The sequence below is a fragment of the Filobasidium floriforme genome (genome assembly GCF_021052385.1).
Source record: "Filobasidium floriforme strain CBS 6241 chromosome Unknown HD553scaffold_9, whole genome shotgun sequence".
Taxonomy (NCBI): domain Eukaryota; kingdom Fungi; phylum Basidiomycota; class Tremellomycetes; order Filobasidiales; family Filobasidiaceae; genus Filobasidium; species Filobasidium floriforme.
Window position 1 is genome coordinate 624621 of NW_025763630.1, and position 23721 is coordinate 648341.

The 23721-nt window shown below is 52.6% G+C and overlaps 9 protein-coding genes across 9 annotated transcripts; 4 read left to right on the plus strand and 5 right to left on the minus strand.

The window, feature by feature from the left end:
- Window positions 1-1142: 1142 nt before the first annotated feature.
- Window positions 1143-3374, minus strand: HD553DRAFT_370359 (major facilitator superfamily domain-containing protein; the record flags this gene model as incomplete). Its single annotated transcript, XM_046184169.1, has 12 exons — window positions 1143-1260; window positions 1315-1446; window positions 1514-1617; window positions 1688-1755; window positions 1817-1955; window positions 2021-2360; window positions 2433-2572; window positions 2641-2806; window positions 2875-2942; window positions 3005-3016; window positions 3091-3115; window positions 3178-3374. The coding sequence occupies 12 exons, from the start codon at window positions 3372-3374 to the stop codon at window positions 1143-1145; spliced, it is 1509 nt and encodes a 502-aa protein (XP_046037180.1).
- Window positions 3375-3945: 571 nt separating this feature from the next.
- Window positions 3946-5470, minus strand: HD553DRAFT_226471 (Pyruvate/Phosphoenolpyruvate kinase-like domain-containing protein). Its single transcript, XM_046177275.1, has 4 exons — window positions 4880-5470; window positions 4535-4819; window positions 4404-4466; window positions 3946-4350 (listed from the first exon to the last, which is right to left on the minus strand). The coding sequence occupies exons 1-4, from the start codon at window positions 5173-5175 to the stop codon at window positions 4077-4079; spliced, it is 918 nt and encodes a 305-aa protein (XP_046037181.1). The 5' UTR covers window positions 5176-5470; the 3' UTR covers window positions 3946-4076.
- Window positions 5471-5506: 36 nt separating this feature from the next.
- HD553DRAFT_328647 (D-isomer specific 2-hydroxyacid dehydrogenase) lies at window positions 5507-6688 on the plus strand (the record flags this gene model as incomplete). Its single annotated transcript, XM_046181884.1, has 4 exons — window positions 5507-5803; window positions 5867-5907; window positions 5970-6509; window positions 6577-6688. 4 exons carry the CDS (start codon window positions 5507-5509, stop codon window positions 6686-6688), a joined length of 990 nt encoding a protein of 329 aa, XP_046037182.1.
- A 62-nt stretch (window positions 6689-6750) lies between these two features.
- Window positions 6751-9583, minus strand: HD553DRAFT_341631 (fungal-specific transcription factor domain-containing protein; the record flags this gene model as incomplete). Its single annotated transcript, XM_046182655.1, has 10 exons — window positions 6751-7175; window positions 7236-7388; window positions 7456-7870; window positions 7935-8013; window positions 8070-8211; window positions 8275-8368; window positions 8433-8455; window positions 8527-8601; window positions 8664-9487; window positions 9570-9583. The coding sequence occupies 10 exons, from the start codon at window positions 9581-9583 to the stop codon at window positions 6751-6753; spliced, it is 2244 nt and encodes a 747-aa protein (XP_046037183.1).
- A 600-nt stretch (window positions 9584-10183) lies between these two features.
- On the plus strand, window positions 10184-12533 carry HD553DRAFT_295499 (putative phospho-2-dehydro-3-deoxyheptonate aldolase). Its single transcript, XM_046178490.1, has 12 exons — window positions 10184-10353; window positions 10482-10534; window positions 10605-10625; window positions 10691-10792; window positions 10863-10976; window positions 11051-11196; window positions 11269-11399; window positions 11463-11567; window positions 11637-11756; window positions 11821-11886; window positions 11948-12054; window positions 12123-12533. Exons 1-12 carry the CDS (start codon window positions 10324-10326, stop codon window positions 12250-12252), a joined length of 1125 nt encoding a protein of 374 aa, XP_046037184.1. The 5' UTR covers window positions 10184-10323; the 3' UTR covers window positions 12253-12533.
- Window positions 12534-12539: 6 nt separating this feature from the next.
- Window positions 12540-16602, plus strand: HD553DRAFT_226642 (N-acetyltransferase B complex non catalytic subunit-domain-containing protein). The gene is made up of 17 exons (XM_046177276.1): window positions 12540-12628; window positions 12695-13114; window positions 13170-13291; window positions 13378-13431; window positions 13498-14051; window positions 14116-14518; window positions 14576-14711; window positions 14778-14879; window positions 14943-15053; window positions 15116-15351; window positions 15409-15568; window positions 15637-15737; window positions 15800-15889; window positions 15955-16066; window positions 16130-16197; window positions 16256-16348; window positions 16415-16602. The coding sequence occupies exons 1-17, from the start codon at window positions 12598-12600 to the stop codon at window positions 16541-16543; spliced, it is 2922 nt and encodes a 973-aa protein (XP_046037185.1). The 5' UTR covers window positions 12540-12597; the 3' UTR covers window positions 16544-16602.
- Window positions 16603-16608: 6 nt separating this feature from the next.
- On the minus strand, window positions 16609-18584 carry HD553DRAFT_226703 (uncharacterized protein). Its single transcript, XM_046177277.1, has 4 exons — window positions 17810-18584; window positions 17674-17737; window positions 17266-17599; window positions 16609-17197 (listed from the first exon to the last, which is right to left on the minus strand). The coding sequence occupies exons 1-4, from the start codon at window positions 18505-18507 to the stop codon at window positions 16893-16895; spliced, it is 1401 nt and encodes a 466-aa protein (XP_046037186.1). The 5' UTR covers window positions 18508-18584; the 3' UTR covers window positions 16609-16892.
- A 261-nt stretch (window positions 18585-18845) lies between these two features.
- Window positions 18846-22240, plus strand: HD553DRAFT_226785 (P-loop containing nucleoside triphosphate hydrolase protein). Its single transcript, XM_046177279.1, has 14 exons — window positions 18846-19155; window positions 19228-19247; window positions 19315-19497; window positions 19586-19778; window positions 19841-19949; window positions 20028-20210; window positions 20272-20511; window positions 20573-20631; window positions 20688-20717; window positions 20777-21059; window positions 21115-21417; window positions 21473-21519; window positions 21594-21698; window positions 21759-22240. The coding sequence occupies exons 1-14, from the start codon at window positions 18923-18925 to the stop codon at window positions 21976-21978; spliced, it is 2208 nt and encodes a 735-aa protein (XP_046037187.1). The 5' UTR covers window positions 18846-18922; the 3' UTR covers window positions 21979-22240.
- On the minus strand, window positions 21676-23616 carry HD553DRAFT_310393 (uncharacterized protein). Its single transcript, XM_046179835.1, has 4 exons — window positions 23304-23616; window positions 23100-23229; window positions 22632-23037; window positions 21676-22566 (listed from the first exon to the last, which is right to left on the minus strand). Exons 1-4 carry the CDS (start codon window positions 23519-23521, stop codon window positions 22064-22066), a joined length of 1257 nt encoding a protein of 418 aa, XP_046037188.1. The 5' UTR covers window positions 23522-23616; the 3' UTR covers window positions 21676-22063.
- Between the last annotated feature and the right edge of the window lie 105 nt (window positions 23617-23721).

Sequence of the window (23721 nt, forward strand, 5' to 3'; positions counted from 1 at the left end):
CGTACAGGGGTATCGACAAGCTAGATGTAATCGGTCGACTGCGTCGTGTCGATGGCGTACCGTGGTCGTTATCTTCCCTTTCGAGCGCCAGTGTCAGAGGCCGGGGTCAGTCGTTCTGCGCTTTTAGTCGTGTTTGTACCGCCGTCATTCAATCGCATCTGCTTCTACAGGTCCATCACCTCCATCCTGTCAGGCTGTTCAACTGAGGTCGATACTTTCCCCGGTTCCTTAGGATCGTGCGATCATGATCCCTTTCCCATCGATTGATCAATCGGTCGACCTGATTTTCGGTTTCGACGCTGAAAAGACAACAAAAGGTCCCAGACGGATGACGCAATGGCTCGCTTCCGTTTTTTCGATCGAGCCCGGTGCCGGCATGCTCATTCTGCTTCCGTCTGCTTCCAAATGGCTTGCTCGCGACGCCAACGTTTCACCCGTTTTCATCACTGGATCTGTACACGATGGTCTGTTCTGTGCGAATCAAGTATGCGTTCTGCTACCATCACACTATCACAGGCCAAGCTGCGAAACTAGCGCTCTCTTCACCATACAGTCTGTGAACCGCTCACTTGAAGGCGAATTCGACGAATCGATGATGACGCCGATGAGCTTGTAGGCTGATCGAGTGGTTGAGTAGCGGGATAGCCTGCTATACTGTAACACACGATGGGGAACCATATGCGAAGCAGACAGGTGCACCATGGAACCATTGAACAAAGCAGAGATAGGGTCATATCGACATTTCTTCACTGAGGTCAGTGGTGTATAAGAATACAGGTGACCCACGTGTCAGCAGGTGTGTTCAGCAAGTTTGCAACATGGGAGCTGAAGGAAGATTGCGATGAGCTGACTACACTTCACTGTACGATTCGATAAGGTCGTCAAGTATTACGACTTCAAAATCTCCACATGCAGGTGTGCAGGGCGTTGGTCGATGTCCAGGCAATCTGTCATGTTGAGATACCATTTCTAAACTTCGGACAAGCGTTCAAGATGAATAACAGAGTTCGAGATTCTTTGACAATTAACGGATGTTTGTGCAAGACCTAATAACATGGCTACATTCCCGTTGTTTCTTTGTTTTTTCCTTTCTCATTGGACATTGTCAGCAAGCCAAACAGACTTGTTGTCGAGACGACGACTCAGATGGTGTAGACATAGTTGGCGCGGTTGTCAGGATCGGCCCGCATCGTGAGCAATTCCTCGGGAGTCCTTTGAGCATCAGCGATAGCCTTGAGTCGGTTTCGTCGTCGAAGAACGCTGTTTACAACGGGGGTCAGAGTCGATTCATCAGACGGCTGGCGGAACACTCACATGGTCCCGATGGTTGAAAGCACGCAAGACATGAACAGCGCACCGGCGCAAACGGTGTTTCCCAGGTAGTATCGAGGCGCGCTGTGTTTCGGGTAGATGTTTGATCCGAGAATCGATCCAAGTTGTCCGGTGCTGCCATAGGAAACAACATCATGTGCGTTGAATCGCCTGCGTGTTATATCGAGCCATGATCACTTACACTGAGAAGAGCACCAACGAAGCGCCTCGCTCCGACGGCGAGTGGGCGTTGTTTGCACACCAGGCGTACATCATGGGCTGTCCGGTGTACACGCCGACAGCGACCTGTCCAACGGGCGGCATCTGTTCTCAATACGCATCCCCCGCAGAGAGAGTCATGACGCCTTTGGCTCACCATAAACACTCCGAAGTATCTGGCAGGCATCGAAGGCGCATACGCCACGATGATGTACCCTGCTCCACCTATTGCGTAAGGAGTACGCATCAGTCCTTCCGAGGCTCCTGTAGATATGGAGCGACCTACCGAGCAATCCGAATATGGCAACAAAGATTCCCCTTGTCTTCTTGCGGTCTGACAAGAAGGCAATGGCGACGGCGACGATGTATGCGACGATATAAGGAGGTGCAGACATTCCCTGTGCCTTGATCGAAGTGAAACCCATCTGTCGATAGTGACGAGATCAATTGGTGAGAATTCGTGAACGATGACCATGCCGGCCATACTCACATCCCGGAGAATAGCAGTCAAAAAGACGGAAATCGAGTTGAACGCGGTTGAACCGCAAAAGTGGATGATAGCAATGAGCCAAGTCCAGGGTCGAATGAGACCCCGGCTCATTCGTTTGAGATTCAGCCCCTTTTCCTGCTCGCCAGGCTTTCCTTGGAAAACTCGAGCATAGGCGACCGCATTCTCTCGCTCGTTCAGGAAGCGACACTTGCCCGGGCCGGAGGGCAAGAAGAATAATATCAAGGCTCCGCAGATAAAAGTAGGCATGGCTTCGATGATGAATAGCAGTTTCCACGCCGGTATCGAGCTCTTGATCTGGACGATGCCGTATGCGAGGGCACTGTGTGATGCAAGGTGAGTCGGGTCAGCCGATCGCTTTGCGTAGCTCCCGAAGTGGAGGATGTCGGCTTACCCCGCAAAAGCGTTGGACAAAGCTGCGCAGGCCTGGAAGATACACCACCTCAAACCATACTCTTCCTTCGGATATAGCATGGAGAAGTATAGCGAGATGGCGGGCACTCCACCGGCTTCGAAAAAGGCGATCAGGACACGCTACATCGATGACGATCCCGGATGTGAGTGAGCGGGTGATTGCTGCTAGACGCTAAATTCCGACTTACGCAGGTAATCATACCTCCAAAGTTGGTCGTTACACCCTGCATCGCACTTGCAAGACCCCAAGCCATGCAAACAAAGAATAGCCAGATCCTGGGCTGGACGAAACGTAGCATGAGGATCTCCCATTGCGAACAGGCGTAGACGATGTAGAACGCGGTCAGTAGCATCCTAAATGTGAGAAGAGATCCATCCTCTTCAGTACAAATGGGATCTTTCGGTCCAGAGTCAACACTAACGTGTATTGGTCGTTGGTCAGGCCAAGATCCGCAGACATCCCGGCAGTATTAGCGTTGCCGATATTGGACTGAACAAGCAGAGCGTCTGTTTAGAACTCTCAAGCTGGCCCGAGACCAACATGAAACTCACCTTGTCGAGGAACTAACAAACAGCGGAATGGCGATTGCTGTCAGCTTCGCCTCGGCTATCTCGTCTACAAATGATTTTATGCCCACCGAACAGATCATGAGGAAACAGAGCCTGAAAAGTCCGCGCTTGAGTCAGTGCAAGCTTGAACGGACCGCAGCGCGGCCTATACTGACAAAGGCAAGATGCAGATATCCATCTTGAATCGAACGCGACGAGACTCCTCCTCCGTCCACTCGATATGAGCAGGCTCTGCCGACCCCTCCAAAGCCGAAGACTGGTCCTGCTTGCTGTCCTCATCGTATTCCAACACCTCTTTATGGGAGACGCTGGGCTGTTCGTCCTGGCCGAGTGCCTTGATTGATGTTGACATGGCAGCGCGTTGTATTCAGTGTATCGAGTCTGAGTTATGTCGTCGATGCACTTCTCTATCGCATACTTCATTGGAGCCCCGTGACATGATTTATATACATGAAACTCGACTCGCGCGAATTGGATAAAATCGTCAGAGACTGCGCCGCATCGCGTAGAATGTGGCAGTCTCGCGGAGTCGTCGCGGTTACAGGAGGCTTTCCGAGAATCTCACGGAGCCCTCCAATACGGGAACACATAGGTTGCTCGACGCATCGGAGGCCCGGACGGTGTTCATTCGGCCACGGGCTACAGGAGCGGACGGTGTCCGAACTGTCATTACGGTGGAGCTGTGAGGGCGAACCTCCACGTTGGGTGATTAGACGATGAGCTTTTGCTCGCTTCTAGCTTCGGCACGTGTGTGTAAGCCGATCTGCGGTCATGCGCTTAATCAACGAGCCATCCTCAGGCGCGACCGCGTAGGGGCAATCATCGTCTCCTTATGATCTTCAAGGATGTGGAATGTAGAGGGCAGCGAGCAGTTATTCAGATTCATGGTCGCGATTTCTTCCGCTCAGGAACGTAGCAAGATGGCCCATTTTGTTCTGACTGTCATTCGAGCAGGTAGCTGCAGAATATAGTATTCCAATGATAGGATATTGATCCAAGACACGAGCATAGTAATAGCAACTGGTTACACAAGGCATTTCCTACAGTCCAACCATCAGATGGTCTGCTCAATCTTCTCCAGAACTTCGGCTTTCTCCTTCATGGACTTCATGACCAATACCGAATCGGTCGCGGACATGGCGTAGCGCGTGACACCATATTCGTCATCACAGACAAACTTCTGGATGAGATCAGGGCGACCGTTCAGTCCGCCGACTCCGACAGATTTAACCGTTCCAGACTTAAGAGACGCCTCGTGAATGGCTTTGGCTACCGTTTGGTATGCTGTCGCAATACGAGGGTGGTCAAACTCTCCAGCGATTCCCATACTATGCGGCAGGTCAGCACACAGACCGACGTCGAGCGCAGGAATCTGGCTTACTCGGTGGACAGATCTTGCGTGCCGATGAGGATCACGTCGACACCTTCGACCGCGGCGATTTCACTGTTACAAAGCACTATCGGGGTCAACCAAAGGCTCAACATGGCAATCAAGCCCGCATTCACGCTTACTTGGCTACATCCAGCGCTTGTTGGGTTTCGATCATGACCACGACAAGAGTCGCTTCATTGGCGCACGCGTTGGCGTATTTCAGAGCTGGCGACCGGTATCGAAAGAGAGGAAGACCGGCCGTGGCACTCCTCTCGCCGAGAGGGAAAAACTTGGCATACTTGACAACATGCGCCGCTTCGGCCGCGGAGTTGACGTGGGGCACGATCACACCAGTCGCGCCACCGTCCAACACTCGCGAGATCCAGTCCGACGTGTTGGCGGGAACACGCACGATGGGAGTGATACTACCAATATGCCCGGATCAGCATCGAATCATTATTTGTTCGGAGCCTGTTGCGACTCACCCAGCTTGCAGACAGGCGCAAGAAATTGCGCTTGCCGTACTCAAGTTGATACTGCTGTGTTCCAGGTCGATCAACAGCGAGTGATAGCCGGCGTCAGCGGCCATCACCGCCATCTCAGGATCAGGAATCAGCTTGATGGAGAGCGAGTGGGCAAGTTGTCGGTTTGCCAACCGCTGCTTGACGAGATTGGGTCGACAAGATGCCAACGCGCTCTTGTACGCTGGATCGTTGTAGTCGAGCTTAACGTCCTTGCTAGCGGAGGTCGTATCGACGCGAACAACTTCAGTAGAGGGCATGATGCAGGGTGTCTCTCAGCGAGGATTGGTATGAGTTGGTGGGGTGAGCTGTTTTGGGCCGCCAAGCTTCAGGTGATCCTTCCATAGCGACTATATAAGCTATCCTTTCGCCCGATAACGGTTCACAGAGTCGGAGGCTCCGGTCGGATGCCCGAGGTCCGCCCTCCGACATGTACACTTCATCGCCGATGATTTCTCGCCACGCCACGCCATGAAATGGTCGGAGGCCAAGATAAAAAGGCTAGCCTCCACACATTAGCAGACTGCCTTGTAAATTCCAGTGTCCTGGATGCGTATCATCCGCTCGACCATTACCGTAATCATCGACACCATGACCTATCCCAGTAAACACCTCCCATCAGTCTTTGCGATAGATCCTCTACATCCCGATGTCCAACACATGGTGAAAGGCCGCTTCAGGCTGATCACTTGCGATCAGCCCGAGATATCGAGATGGAAGGACGATGCGGACGCGCTTATCGTCCGAGGTAGCTCTATTGCGTCTGAAGACCTCGCTCAATGCAAACGCCTGAGATGGGTACAGAAGCACGGCGTCGGGGTCGATCAACTCGACATAGGTGCTCTGAAGAATGCGAACGTCGGTCTGATGAACACGCCCGGTGCAAATGTAAGTGAGGAGACTAGATGATAAGACCAACGTTGCGACTCACTCGGCTTTTTGGGTCGATAGGCCATAGGCGTTGCGGAAGTCGCATTGGCACTTGCGATGGCGTGAGCGAGCGGTGTTTGGCAAGAGCTATCCTGAACGACGCGCTAACTGATCACATCTGTAGTGTCGGCCGAGAGATCGCGATCATCAACGCTAGGATCAAAGCTGGGCAATACTTGACACAAAAGTCTGGGCTGACCGGATTAACGTTGACCGGGACTACCCTCCTTATCATCGGCGGAGGGAACATCGGCTTGACCGTCGGCAAAATGTTCCACGGAGCATTCGGCTGCTCACTTCTCGTCTTCGATCCTTACATCTCTGCTGCCGCAAAAGCTGCCTGGGAGTCAACGATCCCGAGTGCGAATTTGCAATGGATCCAGGACCTGGACACGCAGGGATATCCGGTCGCCGACGTCATCTCGCTTCATATTCCCCTATTGCCGTCGACAAAGGACATGATCGGCAAGGCGCAGTTTGCCAAGATGAAGCCGACTGCCATAATCGTTAACACTGCCCGCGGCGGTATCATCAACGAAGATGACCTGATTGACGCCCTCGATCAGGGCCTGATCCACGGAGCCGGACTAGATGCCATGGCTGTAGAGCCGCCGACCGTTGACAGCAATCCGCGGTTGGTCAAGCACGAGCGATGCATCGTCACGTAGGTCTGATTCGTCTCCAGGGTAGGAAGGAAGCTCACACTGACGTGATTCCTCGCTTCCTCCTAGCCCTCACATCGGCGGTTCTGCACTGAGCGTCCAACGAGACGTCGCTCGGTCCTGCATTGAACACCTGGCGGAAGTCTTTTCCGGGAAGGCCCCTCGGGATCAAATCTGTTAAAGTGTCATCTGTCTGGGCTATCAGATCGCTATGCCAGTTGTATCATATCGAGAGCAGCGAATCTATTGTGCTGCCATCTGGTCGAGTACACTGTTGACTGCTTCGTCCCATTGATCACCCGTATAATCCCCCAGCGGCCTGAATAGGAGATCGTCGAACGGATGTTCGCCAAATACGAGTGATTCGTCGAGCGCTATCTCATTGCCAATGATATTGGGAAAGCCAGACGAGTATTGTGGCACCTGGGCAAACGGGAGATCATGGGGTTCAAGTCGCTCCACCGTCGTCTGAGTGTAATTATCGAGTGACGACCGCGGCGGCTGTAAGCAGACGGTTGTTGTCCCGTTGGAAGGCCGACTTTGGGAACCGCTCGGCGATACTTGTCTCGACAAGCCGGCCAGTCGCGAATATTGACTGAGATGCCGTATGACTCCTTCGGATACCCGTTCAAATGCGTTTCGTATCCCGCTACTACCCGGGGTGATGACTACGCAAAATCATAAGCACCTCGACCTGCGTAACGTCGTGCTGTGCACATGACACGTACCGGCCAACGCTTCGATGATAGATGAGCAGCCTTGTATATCCAGCAATGCGTCCACGAGCGTCGGGACAATGCTCCATCCATGGCGATGCGCTTGCCACAACCCATTCAGGTAAGTCACGCCGTTGATGAAGAGCTGGTACATCGCAACCCAATCTGTACAGTCCGACCAGGAAGGCAATCAACATCCGGTTATAACAACACAAGATACAGCACGACCTACTATAATTAATGCGCCCTTTGCGAAACATGTCTTTATAGAACCTCATTACTTGACTGCTGCTGTCGAGTGCCGTCTGCGTTTGTGATCGGTCAGGATTGGGGTTGGCAGCGGTCGGCCGCAACAGCAGAGTCACCGTCATGTGATAGTTGAGGTTGAGCCACTCCTCGCTGACAAAACTGGTCGGGGCAGGCCAATCCTCGCGCCACTGGTCCAGCCGTGATTGTACCGACTCGAACCAGGTCTTAGGCGGGGGTTCATCAGGTACCGCAGCCGAGTAGAGGTGATTGTGTACCTCTGATTGCAGGCGTCGGATACGAATATGATGGCGGGTGGCCAATTTGCTCGGGCTCAGCCTGCTCGGCTGGCTGTCATCGCCCCTTCCCTCAATGTACCCATCGTCGAGTACAGAGGGCAGCTGCAGCCGAACCGAAGACTCGCGGCTTAGATCGCTCTATTTAGTAAAGAAGAACCTTGCTCACCTCGGCACTGATCCAGTTGTCAGGTATACCAGGAGGCCGACCTAAAGCCGTGGCGAGGTTACGATCGATACAGTATATTCTACAAAGGTAGTGCGTTATTATTCCCTCTCAGATACCACGGCCCACTCTGCTTACGACCAGAAGAGCCTTCTCCGTCGATCCACTTGGTGATCGATCTGGGCGTCCGGGTCGTCCCTCTTGCCGGTACTTGAGGTTTCGTGATGGAATCCGCTATCGATGACAGTCCGCATGGTAGCTCCAGCTAGATCCCATACGACTACAGATCAGGAGCGAGAAAATTCAACGACATGTTGCTACGGATTCACGCATAATGATTTACCTCCGGCGGCTGGATTGTACATGACGTACTGCAAGTGGAGCAGCATAATTTCTATTCGCAACACCGAGTCGACGGCGGTACAAGCTGCGAGATGCTAAGCGAGACGGCAAATGGATCATCAGCCATCGTCCGCTCACACCATCCACTCTCTTGTTTACCTTGCTAGCCTCTGCCCAGAAGCCTATAGAGAGGCATCGGTTGTAGCGAGCGTTAGCTTAGCATTGACGTCAGGGGATAGTTCGGTAGTCTTACTCGGTGCCCTCTCTTTCAGGTGAACCGTCTCTGCGCAATTGCCTCGGATGGTGCTGGCAGAGCATGCAAATACCACTATTCCGAGGGATCAGCGCAGAAGCTTTCCGATCGCCGCTTTGCAGTGTTGATCGACTTACGAAAGACCAGACAGACGTCTTCCTGTTTGAGCACGTCATGTACGTTAGTGTATAACGCCTCGACTTGAAGCCAGAGCCTCGTCTTGCTAAGTATAGGTAGCGAGGTATTGGTGTGATCGAGGAAATGGCTGACCAGCGTCGAGGCCTCGCTCTCAAGCGGTAGAACCCCGCTCGGGATCCTTGTCCGCATGGACCGAGAGCCTGCTGGTTGCAAACGGCTCATAGCCGGGATGGGAGCCTCGCTATGTAATACGTCGTGCAACCTTGTTGCCATTGGCAAAGAATCTAACAGCTGATCGTTCGACGGCAAGACCGCTGTCGTAAGATTCTGAACCGAATTTGGATAATTCGGCGTGGTAGGCGTCACCGAAGACATGGATGATGGTCGATCGGTCCGCCTTGCCGCGAAAGATTCGATCCGTTGTCTGGATGGTCTTTGCCCTTGGTCGGGTCTTCTGGCCTCGTTAGTATGTCCGTAGGAGAAATCAAGGTTCGAAGGTGACCACGATTGTTGACGCTCCAGTGCTCGGGACTTTAGCGGCCGTCGGTAATGCTCGACGTTGTCCTTTCGCTTGTCACCCAGGATAGCGGGTGGATTAGGCAAGCTGGACGAGCTTGTCGAGTTTTGATGCCCCGAGCCTTCCGCAATGACACCCGCCGCTTGTACCGAATGGCTTGCAGCCGCGATCGTCTGCTGCGGCTCATGGTGGTTCCGGAATAGTATATCCGGATCTCGACCCGTCTCTTGTGGTCGTCGTGACGAAGACGACGAACTTTCCATCGCGGCTTCCAATCCGACATTTTCGCGTGGCGTAGATCTCTGCCTGTCAACAGTTGTGAATTCCCGCAACGAGCCAGCGGATTAGCCAAGGTACAAGCTTGGTATCAGCTGGTCCCCTGACATACCTCGTCTCCGGCATCGTCATATATGGAGCTTGACGCAGATATACACATTCCTTTCCTCGCTTGACACAGGGTTGGCAAACGGGCCGTTCACCTGAGCACTACAGAATGTTCCAACGGACTTAGTTATCCAGCATCCCAGCTGATGAGAGCGTATGATCTCTTCCAGCAAGACCTCGATTTTCTGGTCGAGAGTTAAGGCTCCGCCCATGACCTCCGCCCGAGACTTCCGCTTGGGCTCACCTTGCCTTTGCGCTGACGACAGCCTTCGCACGCCGTCCTGAAGCTGGTAGTTGCGTTATTGCTCATTGTAGTACCGTTCTATCATATTCTGCTCGACATTCCAGCGCCATACCGACCTCTACCCATTTTTGTGCAATCATTTGATGAACGTATACAGTACTAACAGTTAGTACTAGCGGTGTGCATGAATGGGCCTGATCGCGGGACCCTTCGGTCAATACGTAAGGACGGCACTCGGTTCGCATCACGTGACCTCGAAACCAAATACTTCCAGCCGAAATCTCATTCACCCGCATCGACATTATTGCTTCCGCGCCGGCGGTTGAGCAGATGACTCGCTCGAGCGATGCGAGCGATGGAGCGTGAGCGAGGTCGACGAGAGAGATTTCGGATGGACTGCGACTGGCAGAGATATTCAACCTCTTTCCTCGTGTAATCATTTAACTCCCAAATTGGTTGGCGAAACTCGTAGAATACCCAGACAATACCTCCACAAAAAGACGTAGAGAAATAAATGTCGCTTCCTACCGTAACCGTGCAACAGGTGAGCTCGCCTTGCAACGTTTGTGACAATTGCGCAGCAACTGATTGGCCAAACCTTCCTCTTTCTGGTCGGATCTTGTCATTGCGACTTATCACCAACGGACTGAATCTGGGGATGACAATCGACAGGCTACTCAACTTCTGGATGACCGAAGAGTCAAGGCCGTCAGGCCTCTTATCCCGTGAGTTCATATCGGCAAGTCACTTGTTCTGAGATCGCACGCTAACGCTTCTGAATTCCTCCTTACTCAGGCCTCAGATCTTGATGGAGGAGTGAGTAGGCGGGAATGACGGGAATCTGTATTTCCAAATTGATGCTCATCGGTGCTACTATCCAGGATGCCTCTGTCTTTACGAGGAGCTCAGACGGTTCTCGATGGACGTCAATACGTAGAACGAGTGACAAGGGGTGACGACGATAGGCTGCTGGTTGTTGTTGGGTGAGTTGTGAGAAGTCTTCCGGAAAGTTCAATAACTCACCTGATGTATGCCATCTATCTTGTTTGATAGACCCTGCTCGATCCATGACCCCGAGGCTGCCATGGTCTACGCCAGGAAGCTGAAAGAGTACACTGATGCGGCTCAAGAAGATTTGCTCATCCTGATGCGAGTCTACTTCGAAAAGTGAGCCGCGGAAATGACCACACATGCTCGGTCCTCGCTTGCTGATCCCCTGTGATCTTTGGCTTCTCTTGCAGACCTCGAACGACTGTGGGATGGAAGGGGCTCATCAACGATCCCGACATGAACGGAACTTTCCAGATCAACAAGGGTTTGCGGATCGGTAGACAATTGCTATTAGACCTAGCAGAGCTCGGTTTGCCTACCGCTTGTGAATTCCTCGGTGAGTCTGCGATCTCTCCAATCTCATTAATTTCATGCAGAAAGAAGCTGATTTACGATTCGGCGTGGCTAGATACCATCTCTCCGCAATTCACGGCCGAATTGACAAGTTGGGGAGCCATCGGTGCGAGGACCACCGAGTCTCAAGTACATAGGGAGTTGGCGTCCGCCCTGAGTATGCCGATCGGCTTCAAGAACGGGACTGTAAGCATGCCGGTTCAGTGTAACGTTAGGTTTTCCGGTAACTAATAGCCACAAGAACTGCAGGACGGGTCGATTGACATTGCTGTTGATGCCATGAGGGCTGCTGCTACCGGTCATACTTTCTTGTCGGTGACCAAGCAGGGTCTCTCGGCAATCGTCGAGACTGCGGTGCGTTGATAAAGCCGCTCCCGTGAACATGTCTAACAGGGGTATTGACTGCTAAATATCGCTCCACAGGGCAACTCTTTCACCCACGTCATCCTGCGTGGATCCTCCAAAGGACCCAACTACGCTGCCGAACACGTCTCGTCTTGTGTCGACAAGCTGGCCAAGGCTGGCGTGACGACCAAGCTCATGGTGAGCCTGATCGAATCAGGACTGTCAAATCCGTTTCGCTGACACTTTCGTTTTTGTGGTATAGATCGACTGCTCGCACGGCAACAGCTCGAAACAACATCAAAAGCAGATGGAGGTCGCTAAAAACATTGTGGGTCGCCTCTTAGCATCTATTGCGATTCCTCTGTTTCTCACATCTCACGGTCTTGCAGCGAGAACAACTCGAAGGACAAGAGACGGCTCAGAACATTCTCGGAGTCATGCTCGAGTCGAACATCAACGAGGGAAAGCAGAGCGTCCCTCCCGAGGGTCCTTCTGGGTGAGTTCCAATCGACCGCCGAGATGTTGTTCTAAGCGCTGACGGCTTCTTTCGCCTTCTCTCATCAGTCTGAAGTACGGTGTGTCGATCACGGACGCATGCTTGTCTTGGGAACAGACTGTTACCGCGCTGGATGACTTGAGGGCTGGTGTGCAAGCCAGGCGAGCAAACGTCAAGGCCAAGAGGGAGTCTTCCTAGACCCTAGGTGATTGTACATCTCGAAGGCGTTTGTCGATCAATACTCGATGATCAGCATCATGTCTCGACGAGTCCAAGCCGGATGCGCCCCGTCGCAAAGAGCATTGCGCACAATCCCTGCGTGATGATCACAGAAGGGAAATGTTTCAGGTCTGAATCGGCCGATAGTAGTCTTGTTTCCACCTCGATCGCGTCAACAAAAGTAGCACCTCGGAGCATTACGACTGATACCCAGCAATCCAGCCATATCTTTGTGCCCCTCCTGAAGGTGACAATAACACATGCATTGCGCTTTGATGACTTGATTGCCCAAAACGCAGCATAAGTGGATATAATCCGATCATAATGGAGCAGCGACTTTTTCGACCGGTCTTTGGTAAGCTGGAGAGCCGCATCCATCGTTGCCGACGCTAAGCTCCGGGGGATGGACATGATCTCGTAGAGGATATCGACCGTGGTCGACCAGGCTCGGCCTTAAGTCAGCTACAAACGCTCACCAAAAAGACCCCAAAGATAGCCACCAACCCCACCTTTCAAGCTTTGAAATGCCTCTGTCATCAGCGTCTCGGCGAAGACGATCAGGCGATAGAAGTCTTCGAGACACTACTCAAAGATGACCAGGAGAAGAAGATACCTACCGGAAGCGGCAGCAAGGGCAAAGCAGCTGCTCGAGGCAAAGGCGGAAGACAGGCTTTATTGAAGAAGATCCAAAAAGTTCAGACAGCTGAGCCGACTGAAGGCGAGGAAGTGGAAGATAAACAAACCGAGGCTGCGGACGGCGCCGCGGCAGCTCCGCCGACTCGGGTATTCGATGATGGCGTGATCAACGTTCTCCAATTCGCTCTTCAAGGACTCGGAAAATGTATGTTCATCAGGACGAAGATCAAACGTTGAAGGCTCATGGGGAATCCGTGTAGACCAGGAGCTACGCAAGATATATCTCGATGCCTGGAATGCAGACAACCAGAAGGATTTGGAAAAAGGAGCTCAGGCTTTCCTGTGCAGTCTCCGCTCACGAGACTGGAGTGGCATGCAAGATGTGAGTTCAATTCCAGATCTACCAGATCCCCATATGTCTGATATGTTCGGTGCTCTCTGACATAGACGGCGCTACTCTTGCTCAAGCACAGCCAGGACCCGAAAATGGCTCACTGGGCTGCAATGTCGCTCTATCTTCAAGTAAGGATGACTTCACAATGCTTTCCACGTGCTGTACTGACTCTGAGCCTTCCGATTTGATAACAGGCTACCGACCGCAAAACCCCTAGCAAAAGCAAACCATTGTTACTCTCATTGGCTTACTCTCTCTTGACATCCTCGCCCGCCAATCCATACCGGACCCCAGATGTCTTCATCCTTTGGGTACGAATCTGTCGAGCTGCTGGACAAACGCGTAGAGCGCTACCCTCCATCACGGAAGGCCCTGGGGTCAAAAATGGCTCTGCACTGGAAAAGGAAGCCCTGGAGGCTCTTACGCCTGATTTGAGGAAAGCCGAGAAAGACGTCGAATTCGAAGCAGGTTGGTGGACAGCCGTCGCTGGCGATTTGCGTATCAAGTGGGAACGGTGGGAATTGGTGGGAGAGATTGCTGAACGGCTCATCGAAGGCGCCGAGGTCAAGCAGTCTAGCGGGCCAGAAGACGCTCAAGACGTGGACGAGCAGGACGTCCCTGATGCCGATGAAACCGATGTACAGGGAACGATACAGGGACAACAGGAAGTTTCATGGGCACAGGACTGGGATTGGGAAAAGGAATGGGAGCGAGGCGACGACCAAATCCGGGGTGCAGCCGACTTGCCGTAGGTCCCGTCTCGTCCGAGTGGTTTATCCCCGAATGGTTATCTGACAGACCCTGGTACGCAGGGAGACCAATTACAAAGCGTACATAACGCACCTTTCGGTTCTTTTCCTCTTGCTGTCCAAACCCGAACTCATCAAGGATTCCGCAAAATCCCCAGCGACCTATCTCGCGGAAACACAACGAACTCTGCTTGACTTGGCTTCGCAGTCCGCATTCGTCAAGAAGGAACGCGCCCCCTTGATGGCTCTGCTCGCTATCAATAAAAAGCTTGATACACTTGGGCTCTCGGTTGACAGCGAGGGATCAGGCGAGACAGCCACTATCAAGGTGCTATCGAGGTATCTCGAGGAATTTGGCCACAAGGGATGCGTACGGGATGACCTTCTTCCTTATTTGCAAGGCCGAGAGGGATGCATTGAACCGGCTATCAGAAGTATACTTGAAGCCATGGTAACCGAAACAACAGTGAGTCCTTACGCCGACCGAGAGTCGTGCGGCATGCAGTTGATCCCGGTGTGCTAGTCCGAATACAAGAGCTATATGCGTAATCTTAACGCTCGCAAGTTGCTGCGACGTGCTTTGCCCCTGAGTGACAGGGACGCGGAGATCGAGGCCGGGAAAGTCTTTCTTATGCAGTACTTTGCAGGGGCAGCATATGGTAAGGATAATTCATGAAGAGAATTTGTTTACGCATGCTAATTATCACAAATGTTGCTCTATATAGGCAAAGACCTTCCTGTGACCGATGTCCGACCTGCAGATGACTACGCCCTGATGGCGGCTCAAGCATGGATCAACGCCTGGCGACTGGACAAGGACGCAAAAGGTCGGTAAACTAGGCTTCTGTCACTACAAGCTGCGTAGCTGACTGTTTTGTTCCCACCCTCAGATGCTAGAGCCTACCTTGTGTTGGCGATAGTCGCCCTGGAACGAAATCTCAGGGATAGCCCTGCCAACGGACAAGCACGAATGCTATTGATAAGGCTGTATCGATTGATCGGTAAGTCAAAATGAGGTGGGACTTAATGCGGAAGTCCAAATCTAACATCAAACGTATCAAAGGGGCACCATCCTTGATCGTCGAGCATATCGCACCTCTGAAAATGCGGACATTCCAGCAAGATACCGCTTTGCACTTTGTTACCGAGAGGTCAACGCCGGACTACGTCGCTGGTGGAGAGAAGACTAGGACGGCGCTGGCTAGCCTGCTTCTGCAGTGCAAACAAGTATATGAAAAGACTCAGGGCGATGTAGGCGAGACCAGCGTTGCCGGCTTCACCGAAGAGGCTTACTCGCAGGTAGGTTCCCAGTAATGCCGGCCTTTTGAGCCACCAGCTGATTAACCGACGACACAGGTTCCCTCAATGCTCGAGCTCGGTGACAAATTCCAGCATTCCCATCAGCGCCAACTGACAGAGCTCGAGTTGGTTCGACATTCTGCTATGCGGGATTCGAGCGAGCTTCTCGGAGCCGACAGATCGGTGGCCATTCAGAACTTGTCACTCTACGCCGAGGGTGAGGAATTTAGAACCTCCCGATGTAATCCGTCTGATCGAATGCTGAGCTTTGGGGCCCGTTATCAGACACCGCCGTCGATGTCAGAGACTGGGACCTCTTTCCGGATTTCGGAACTGCTCACGATGAAGGTCTTATTCAGCAGACCCAGCTGGGCAAGCTGTCTACAGTGAGTCTAGTCTTCGGTAGCTCCGCAGCCGTTCTTTCGCTAATGATGGTATTCGTCCGCAGCCTTCTACTGTTCGAGCAGGCGCCGATCTATGGACGTTAATTCTTGACCCAGCCTCTGAACGAAGATTGGAAATCAGTGTCGATAGTGAAGTGAGCGTCATCCGTTGTGGCCCAGACTAGCTGAGCTCAGCTGACCTTTGCAGGGACCTGCTTAGAACACCACGGATAGGATCATGTTCGACATCGGTCAGGCCATAGGACACTTCGCAAGAGCTTGTCGCGTAGGAGAGTCGACCGATCCCACCAGTATCTGCGAGCGATTGAAGGGTGAGTATCGTGCAGCAAAGTCGTTGCGTAAGTATCATCCTTGTAATATTTGTTCCATCGCAGACTTGGCGCAGCTAGTTCCTGGGGAGCAAGGCAGGCAATCAATGGAAAGGGCGGCAACCCTTATGGAGGTGAGGGCGCGAAGATCATATCGCTGTCAAGCCTATCTAACAATCTCTTCCAACACAGTGCTATGCCATGTTGGAAATAGCACTGACGCCCTACAAAGTCAAAGCAGGCAAGAAGGGCAAAGGAGCTGCCCCTTCCACAGTACCTCAGCCCGTAAGCTTGGAGCAATTGGCCTAGCGTGTGCAGCTCATTCTGACATCTCCTTTCGACAGGTGGCAGAAGCGGTCAGAACCGTCTTTGTATCGGCTCAAGACATCATCCGAGATTTCGCCGCCAACTTCAAGAATACGGAGGCTACTGACATTCTGGTGGGACAGAATCACGTCGTTGATCTTGTTAAAGCTTTAGGATTGGCCGAGGCTGTGAGTGACGAGGCTACTTGCGCTCGTCCAGTTGAGTTAACTCGATCCGTCGAACCGCAGATGATCGTGCCGGATGTTCGCAAGACAGAGCAGGCCGTACGGGAAAGCCGCCAGCTGGCCACGAAGGAGATCTTTAGGGAGTTGAAGAGACGAAGTGACGGTTGAGAGATTGATCAGGCCATATAGACAGAACGTTCTTCGGGTGCCGCACTTGCCAAACCAGATAGCATAATGGTCAAACAAACAGGCAACCTAGGCTTGACCTCAACGGGACGCGACCGCGTTTACAACGTAAAATTCCTTTTCTGTGGTGACCTCCTCTTTTGCGACATGGTCTATTCCCACTCGCCAGTAATCACCGTATCTCCTCCAACGACGGTCCCCTTGGCATCTCTAGCTTTGAGCATTTCAAAGATTTCTCCCGCAATCTCCTCTTCCATCTCTTCCCCTTGAGCCTTGTTCAGATGCTCAATATCGCCTTCGTCAGCAATCTCCTCCATGTCATGCAAGACCTCGTCTCCAGCGATATCGGGGAGATCGGAGGGGTGGGTTGCGATGAGCAAAAGCTCGGCGTGTTGATAATCGAGGTAGGACGGAGGTGTCAGTGGGTGCCAGCGAAGATCGCCCATGGAGTTTTGTACTGATCGCGATGAGTCAGATCTCGGTCAGGATGCATTACGATATAGTCAAGCAGTTTTGACAACTCACGTTCCTCGGGAAACTCTGCCTTTTGTTTCAATCCGGTCCCAGCACCTCCAGGAACAGGTGTATTGATCTTGGGATTCTTAACGCTGACCCTGAATGCCCCTTCCCTTCTCAAATTGAAAGCCTTTTGCACCTCTCCCATCTCGTGCGGCAACGTCAAGCTGTAGACGAGCAGAGTATCTCGTCGAGAAGGAGGGTCACCTTTTCCTTCCGGGGTCTTTGAGGCGGCTTCGCCGGATTTGGTAGATGCGTGAGAGAGGATACAGTAGGGTCCAGACGCGATCAGACGATCAGGGCCGGTCGTGCGAGTACCTTTGGTCTTGGTCTCGTTTTGGGTCTAAAAGTTTTGATATAGCATCTGGGATCAGTATGAGATGGTACACCTAGTACCCGAGACAAGGAATGACTTGCCTCTCCCAGTCTGGAATGCAGGTCCTCGATGTTCTCGCTGACGTCCGAGACGAAACCCCAGAACCTGCGTCATCGGTGGACACGTGCCACATCATTAGTCTGCAGTCAGCACTCTTTCTGTACCTCGAGAACTCACGGTTGTCTCCCTCCACGACCCAGATTGTTCCCCCTCCCTCGTCCCCCGGTACTTTGAGGCGGAGGCGGCGCTCCCTCGCTCTTCTTTTCCGCATCGGGCAGGACCTTTCTCCCTACCCCGATCAAACGGGAGAGGACCGGTTTCTTCTCTCCCTTGCCGTCCTTTTCAAAGGTTTCCGGGTGTTTTTCATCGTGAGGCTGCAGGATAATATGCAGTCTTTGTACCTCTGAGATATCGGACGGATGCATGATCTCGACACGGGGTTTGTAGAGAAAGTGAATCCGACCGTATTCGAGAACGTCCGCATGCTTGGTCAAGTCCTTCTCGGCAGCGGTGACTTCGGACTTGTCAGAGATTTGATGTTCGACTGGTTTCGACTCGGTCTCGGGCTTAGATTCCTCCTTGCTCTGGTCTTTCGCTTCTGGGGCCGAGTCATCTTTGCCTACATCCTCTGCATCGTCTTCGACCTTTCTCTTCTTGTCCGCATGCTCTTCTTCTACCTGTTCCTTCGAAACGGCCTGAACCTCCTGATCATCCTCCTTTTCCTCATCTTTGGCTTTACTGGCGGTCCTCTTCTGTCCCTTGGTCTTGGTCTCTCCCCCCGAAGCTCCGAGAGCCTGGTCGATCTTGGGTTGATCGGAATCGGGTTGGTTGGCCGACTGCGAGGCAGAGGATTTGCTGGATCGGGTGGTCACCATGATTTGTTCTGAGGGAAGGGATGGATTGGTACTGTTGATGATGGTGATGGATCATGTGATGTATAGTGAGAGGAAACTGTACCTCTGTGTGATTTCGTGTATCCGATCATCGCTACCTTGAGAGGTAGATGATCGATCAACGTTAAAGGGGCAAGGTGGGGGAATGGTGACGTCAGCAATTAGCAGAGAATTTATCATCCGCGGTTCCCGGGGGGGGAGAACGCTGAATGTCGTCTTGGCGCTTCGGCCGGATCCGCAAGGTGGATGGAGGGAGATTGACGTCGCAAGTCAACATGGAGGCAAAAGGGCGCACATCGCTTTGCGTTCGAGTGAGATGATATAGACGAACATGTAGTCGTCAGATGTACCCTCTCCCTCCGAGTCTACCGTTTTAACCATCATTACCGCATTTCACATGTCAATCTCTTGGCAAACGCCACTAATATCTCAGAGATCAGAGAGCAACATGAACGCCACGATCCAAGCGACCGCGCAACAATCCCGGTTTCATATAGACACCCTCAACACAAGCAAAGATATCGATCTGAAATGTGTGACGCTTGCGGTAGGGAAGAACGGGGAAAAGGAGATCCTCCTTGATACGGATGTCAAGCTGAAAGAAGGGCGGCGATACGCTTTGATTGGGAGGTAAGAAGAAGGGTCCACTTCGGGCACGGGTTGACGATGATCCTGCTGACGACGTCCTCGCGAACCCACAAGAAATGGTTCCGGGAAATCCAGTAAGATGCTCACGTTCTGTGCGAACAGGGGGTCCTGTTCTGATGAATCATGTTCGATCTACTCTAGCCCTATTCCAAGCGCTCTCGCAATATCTCATTCCAGGAATGTCCAGGTCGATCAAGATCGCACTCCTGTCCCAGGTAGAAGACGAAAACGATGAGAGAGGGTCAGACGCATCACAGCTTTCCGCTTTGGATTTCGTCATAAAGGGGGATAGGGACAAGGTGCTCGCCCGAGAGCGTCACGATGGCAAGTCAGATTCACCTTTGAAATGCGATCTTCGCGCCATCGTTGACCGGAGCCAGTCATGCACCTGTGGTCTGGCTGCCATTCATAGCTTTGAACAAGCTCCTCTCGGACCAAGATGTCAAACAAGTCCACCTCTACCTCCTCCAGACCTGGTTGATCGGTGCCGAGGAAGATGTGAAAGATGCGCAGGATATTGCGGCTAGGAGGAGCGGAACGAGAGGTAAAGCAGCTAGGTTAGAGGTCATCAAGAAGGAGACGATTGTGGACAGGTTCAGGGACAGGTAGGTCATTTAGATGGACTTGGACTTGAGATGGCTGAAAGCTGATGTACGTGTTCATCAAGGCTTGAGGGGGTACGAACAGGTGTTCCTGTAGATGACGAGTTAGACGATGTGCAGGTCATGGATCAAGCTCTGGCACTCTTGACGTCCATGAGTCTACAGCTGGAGAGTGTCAGTATATCTTCAGTGACCCTCAGCTGAATCCGGCAAAATTTTTGACAAATTCTCCGTTACGACGTGCGCAAACAGCTTGACGTCTCTTCCCTCGGCCATCAAGCATCCAAGATCCTGCACGGACTAGGCTTCTCGCCGGAGGTAATGCAACAACCCTATCAAACGTTATCGGGAGGATGGAAGAGCAGGTGTTCTTTAGCCAAGAGCTTGCTTGTCTCCAGCGATGTATTGCTTCTCGATGAGCCGAGCAACTACCTGGTAAGTCTCCAGACTGTCCGAAGTGAGGATGGTCGGCTCTCAACATCTGTCTGCCTTCCAGGATATCGAAGCCACACTCTGGCTTGAGGCGCACCTGTCTTCCGACGAATCGGGACGAACTATCATCATTACTTCCCACGACCAAGATTTCCTGGACAACGTTGTCGAGGAGACGATTTACATCAGGGATCAGCAGCTGAAGTATTTCGACGGTACGCCTACAGCGCTCCAGGTGGAAGAGAGGAAGAAGACGAGGCGGATGAAGACTATGAGCGAGGCTATGGACAAGAAGAAGGAGCATGTGGGCGTCATCCTATATAAACAGCAGGGTCTTCCGATTGGCTGATGCAGACGAAGAGCAGATCCAACAATCGATCCGACAAGGAGTGGCGACGGCCAAGAAGACCGGTGATGACAACAGGTAAATCTGGACAAAGATCGCCGTGCATCAGAAGCTTATTCGTACATACGATTCAGAATGCGAATGGCCAAGTCTAGGCAGAAAAAGCAAGTCGACCTCTCGATAAAGCCTTTCAGACTTCCTGCTAAAGTTCAAGTTACCCCAGGCTGGACGAGCGTTGGGGTCTAGAACAGAGTGCCAAAGGGACCAGATTCAAGTTGAACCGGGATCTACAAGGATATCATGTCTCCCGACGGCTGGAGATCGTGGTCGATCAAGGCGAACCTCCAGTTACCATCAAGATACCCGAGCCTCCCGAACTGAAGACCAAGGGGGACGCGGTTCATTTCGAGGATGTTTCCGTGCGATACAGCCGTGCGAGTAAACCATTGTTGCAAGATGTCAGCTTTACCCTTGAGCAGGGCGGAAGGTGCTCGTTCATGAGAGCGGTAAGTAACTTCGATTTTGATTAGGGGTTTCCAGGTGATCAGATCGTTGCCATAGAACGGACATGGCAAATCAACACTGGTCAAACTCATCTTGGGAGAATTGAAACCGGCGTCCGGCAAAGTCACCCTTCACCCCTTGATGCGTGTCGGATACTTTTCGCAAGACTCGGTTTCGGAAATGACAACGATAGCGGCCAAGGATGCGAAGTTGACAGCGCTGCGGTATTTTGCACAAGAGATGGAAAGGGAAAGGGGGTCTATCGATGAGGGAGAGATACGCGCGTGTCTCGCCTCATTTGGTCTCCAAGGCAAGACCGCGAGTGATACGCCAGTGGCGTTACTATCCGGAGGCCAGAAAGTGAGTTCGAGCCGAGCTGAATAGAGGCGCGTCCGCTCATCGTACAATCGAACAGGTCCGCCTAGTCTTCGCCTTGATCGTTTGGAAACGACCGCACATGCTGTGAGTCTGCTCTGCTCGTACGCTCATCCTGTCGTTTCGATCTCTGATGTTAACTAGAGGATATCGGTCGAAAGTGTGCTTGACGAGATTACCACGCACGTCGATTCACCTACGTTACAAGCCTTGGGGGAGACTCTGCGATCGTACAAAGGATCGTTGGTCCTGGTCACTCATGACAGGTAATTGCTGTTGTCTCGTTGATATGTAGGAAGCTCGCTGATCGGCAAAACCTTCGCTAGATGGTTTAATCGCGTGGTGATAGAAGGCGAGAAACCCAACGCAAGATCATACGATAGCGATGATGCCGGGTCGACCGACGATGATACAAATGCGACGGAGAGCCGCGCGGGGACAACTTATCGGGTCGGCGCTGGCAAGGTCCGCCCTCTTCCACGTGGGATGGAACAGTACGTCGCGCTGGTGGAGAAAAGGTTGAAGAAAGGGGGTGTGCTGGGATGATTCTTCGGTCAAAGTCGTAAAATGATCTATCCATGCATCCTACTGGTATGTCAACGACCAAGAAGAAATGTACAGCCCCACCCCTCTATTCCGTCTTCATCCTCTTAGACTTGCTACCGCCAGAAGATTCGACCTTTCTCTTTCGCTCCTTGTCCTTGTCTTTTTCCCGCTTCTCCGCCACGGCGGGGTCTTCAACGCCGTCTATACCCTTGCCTGCGGTAGATTTGCGCTTCTTGTCCTTCTTCTTCTCGCTGTTCTTGCCTGAAGGCGTCACCACGACCGAAGACGTTTCCACTACCACCTCGGCTGCAGCCGATTCTTGCCCGATCGCATTAGGCGCGACCATGGTGTCCTTGCCAGCATCCTTTCCCGGACCGCCAACGAGATGGGAGGTATTGGGGTTGACCGCGCCGAAAGGAATATTTCGGTACTTGAGACCGGCAGGCTGTGGGTGACGGTTCTTGGGCGCAGGTGTTGAGCCTGACGCTTCGGTGGTTGTAGGGTTGACAAGTGTGCTCGAGTTTTCAGCATCCACAGTGGGTCCCACAAGGGGAGTAAGGATGACATGCCTCGTCGGCTGGATCGGAGCTGTTTTAGGCAGACGACGTCAGGAAACAGAAGACTATCAATCGCTTCTGTCTCTGTGTATTCACCCATGAAAAATCCAGCTCGTCGGCCATCGGGTACTACCAACTTCAACCCCTGCATCTCTTCTGCACCGGCCGCCTTGCTCCCATCTAGACCCAACTCGGCCTTCACAGCTCCCTCCCTCTCGAGATCCCTGTCCGTATCCCCTGCACTCCTAGCTCCGCGACCAACCTGATCAGCGGGAAGCATCGAGTCCACCAGGGAAGGCCGCAAGTCAGGTTCTTGCTCCAAGTTGACGCCTTTAGGTAGGTTGTTTGAGGACGACGATGATGCGGAGGGCAAGGACGATGGTACGAGGTGGTAGCTGTTCCGGCTGGTAGTCAAGGTTCCAAGCGGTTTCGAAGATGGTTTGTTGCCCTGCTTCAGAACGGATGCATCCAACTGGAGATTTGATAGTCGGGTAGTCTTGAACTGCGGTTGCGGAGAGCCCATCAGCCTGAGTATATCGTTCGAGAGCGCGCGCCGATGCCTACAGTTGATGGCACTCGTATACACCATAGCTCGACGCCAGAACGCTTGGCGAGCTCGTTCCACTCGAATTCACTGGCAGCCGTATTTACATTGATGGGCATAGCATTCATGCCTGTGGGAGGCTCATACGCACTATGCGAGGACAGGACCAGTACGTCAAGCTCCAAGCCCATGTACAAGCTGAACAACTCCATCAGCTGACTTACGGCCATTTGCCATTCTGTTTCCCACTAGGCTTCTTCATCGTGCTTCCTGATACATCCTGAGCCTGTCTCTCGTCCTCTTCCTCGCTACTGCTGCTCTCTTCACTGCTCTCCTCGCTCGAGCTTTGCTCGTCCAGGTTGTCGCTGTCCATCTCTACGTCCGACTCGATCGTCTCGCGTGATTTAGCAGCAGCAACGGCGACAGACTTGGGTTTTGCCATTTTCAGGATAATTTGGTCTCGGTCCAATGGTATCGGCGTTCAATATGCCTTGTGACTGAGAGATGTCTTGATACCTTACAGCTCTACACTTGCAGTTGTCAAGGCCGTCGTTCACGAGTTTTGAACTTCCAGTTGATACACCCAAAGCTTCCGGGAGAGACTGAAATTCCAAGATCAACGCGAACGGACACTATCAACCC